The sequence below is a fragment of the Vigna unguiculata genome, chromosome 4 (genome assembly GCF_037176805.1).
Source record: "Vigna unguiculata cultivar grain cowpea cultivar isolate G323 ecotype 2 chromosome 4, ASM3717680v1, whole genome shotgun sequence".
In the NCBI taxonomy this organism is placed as follows: Eukaryota; Viridiplantae; Streptophyta; class Magnoliopsida; order Fabales; family Fabaceae; genus Vigna; species Vigna unguiculata.
In genome coordinates this window covers 18,427,703-18,430,213 of record NC_140795.1, presented here as the reverse complement: position 1 = coordinate 18,430,213, position 2,511 = coordinate 18,427,703, and the positions used below count along the sequence as shown (strand labels likewise).

At 31.1% G+C, this 2,511-nt stretch overlaps 1 protein-coding gene across 1 annotated transcript; it reads left to right on the top strand.

Moving 5' to 3' along the window:
* Positions 1 to 1,384: 1,384 nt before the first annotated feature.
* On the top strand, positions 1,385 to 2,264 carry LOC114172389 (uncharacterized). Its single transcript, XM_028056876.2, has 5 exons — positions 1,385 to 1,470; positions 1,563 to 1,673; positions 1,780 to 1,861; positions 1,943 to 2,041; positions 2,124 to 2,264. The coding sequence occupies exons 1-5, from the start codon at positions 1,385 to 1,387 to the stop codon at positions 2,217 to 2,219; spliced, it is 474 nt and encodes a 157-aa protein (XP_027912677.2). The 3' UTR covers positions 2,220 to 2,264.
* The last annotated feature ends 247 nt before the right edge of the window (positions 2,265 to 2,511 follow it).

Genomic DNA, 2,511 nt, shown 5'->3' with positions numbered 1-2,511 from the left:
GTTCAGCAAGTTTGGAACAAATGTGTAAGTAATATCTTTTCATATAATATTTGTCTGTGTTTGATATGAGAATAAGTGTGATATGTTTGATTATTGTTTATTGTAGGTAATATTGTCACAAACTATACAGTCAGAAGAGATGAGTAATGCTCGCTCAGACATTCTTGCTCAAGCATTATGTGTCCCAGAGTATCCAGGTCGTGTTAGAGCAACAGGATTTGGAGTCAGTCACAAAGATTATTTTCCGCCCAAAAAGCGTTATACACAACAAGACCATGATGCATTGACTACTCAAATGAAAGACATGGCCGAAAGAATGGCACGGATGGAGAATGAGATTAATTCACTTCGAAAGAAGGACACATCTAATAACATAGAAGAACCTGATATTGGTGTCAATAGTGGCCAAGGGAGTTGCACAATTTCGTCAAATAGTTTTCCCGAGGTAACTAACTTTTCTACATTAGCGTAACTTGCTTACGTTAAATTTGTAATAGCTCTCTACATTTGGTCACTTTAAACATTATATCTTATAGTTATATTTTATAATGTAGGGGGTCTCAAGTTGTAAATTGTTTGTATCATCACCATTACTTTACTTGGTTGCCCATGGGAAATTGCATAATGTTAAAGGTGATACACTACATGGTAGATCTCTACCTAATGGTCATGTTAAAGTTAGTGTAGATATTGCTGTGGAGCCAAATGTATCCTTGCCTATACCTAATGCTGATGATGAGATAATGACAATAGGACAAGCAATAGGTACATTTGTGGCATGGCCAATCAATCTTTTACAGGTTGTTGATGCGGTATGCTTGTCAAACCTTATTAATTCATAATTATTTATGAAAATATTTATCTATCACCTAATTTTGTTTAATTGATGATGTTTTAGGATTCCACTCTATCTAAAAAGAAAAAGATTAATAATACGAATGAATCTGTCGCACCTAAAAGAAAATGTCAAGGAAAAATGACTGTTCAACATATTCCTCGTAAAGTGATTCATCCCAATCTTCCTCAATGGTGCAACTACCTCTCTTCATATATGAAATTAAAGCCTACAGAGTCACTTTCCCCAATAGAAATAGAGAAAGACATATTTGGTTTTGATGAACATAAAGAAATCATTAATGCAGAAATTATTGGAGAAATTATTGACTATGCATGGCTTGGTGCAACTACAATTTCTATATATATCGGGTACAATATACTACTTTTTTATAATTGACTTTAATCTTTGGTGAGTAACTTTTATGATTTTACTAACTTTTAATTCTTATATCTTTCTTTTGTAAGGTACCTATATCAAAATTTCATTAAGCCAAATCATAAGGGGTTCTTCTTTTTATCACCCCAAATAACAACACATGAACTACCAATGAAAGAGAGAATGCAAAAAATAGTGAGTATATTTCTTGACAATGGGGTGATTAATAAGTTTGTTCTTGCTCCTATCAATACAGGGTAATACTTTTTTTCCTAACTTTATCAATAATGTATTATTTTCAAAGTTAGATGCACAAAATCTAATTTTGTTGATGCATTTTCAATTTTAGCCAACACTGGGTCTTGCTCGGAATCAATCTTAAAATGGAGATAATTTATTATCTTGACCCATTGGCGAAAGACATTAATATGAGGCAAGATTTGAAGAAGTTGTTTGACATGTAAGAATCTTCTTAATGTGATTCACACATATATATATATATATATGTATACTTTTTGTATATATATTTTTTTACTTATGTATGCTTCATTTTTATTATTAACAAGGGTTATACAAACCTACCGAGCTCAAAGAGGGTCTATGGTTTCAAAGTCTAAGTTAAGCAATATCAAATGGACACTAATTAAGGTAGATTACAATTGTGCATTTGAAGATCAAATGATGTTGTTTTATTTGAAGGTTAATACCAATTGTATTGATGTTTTCTAGTGTCCAAAACAATCCAACGGCCATGATTGTGGGTATTACATTTGTCGATATATGAAGGAAATTGTCACATATTGTGAAGGAGGGACAATTCCAATAGATGTAAGTTATCTTAATTATATGTATTATTCATTTGTAGTAGGATTTTGATTGACTAATTTTGTTTTATTTTTCTTTGTTGTAGTATTTTCCTAGTTGCAGATGTCAACAATATTCTGACAATCAAATCATTGAAGTCAGGGAAGATTGGTGTTTTTATCTCATTAGTAAATGTTTATAGGTTAGTTGTATAATTCCTTATATAACAAAATAGGGAAGGTTAGGAATAATGTTTTGTCTAAAGTGTTTTGGCCCCACAGTCTAGCAAATATGGAACATGATGGATGAGTACTACAAATATTAGTTTTTTTTGCTAATTTCTTTCATGTAATATTATACTTTTTTAAAAATATATAAACATCATTAAGTTTTTTTGTGTAACTATGTAAGAATTTCAATGCCCTTTCATTTCAGTTTTGCTTGATTTCATTCGAAGTCTTTATACATGCATGTGAGTCGAAGAATAGAATGAA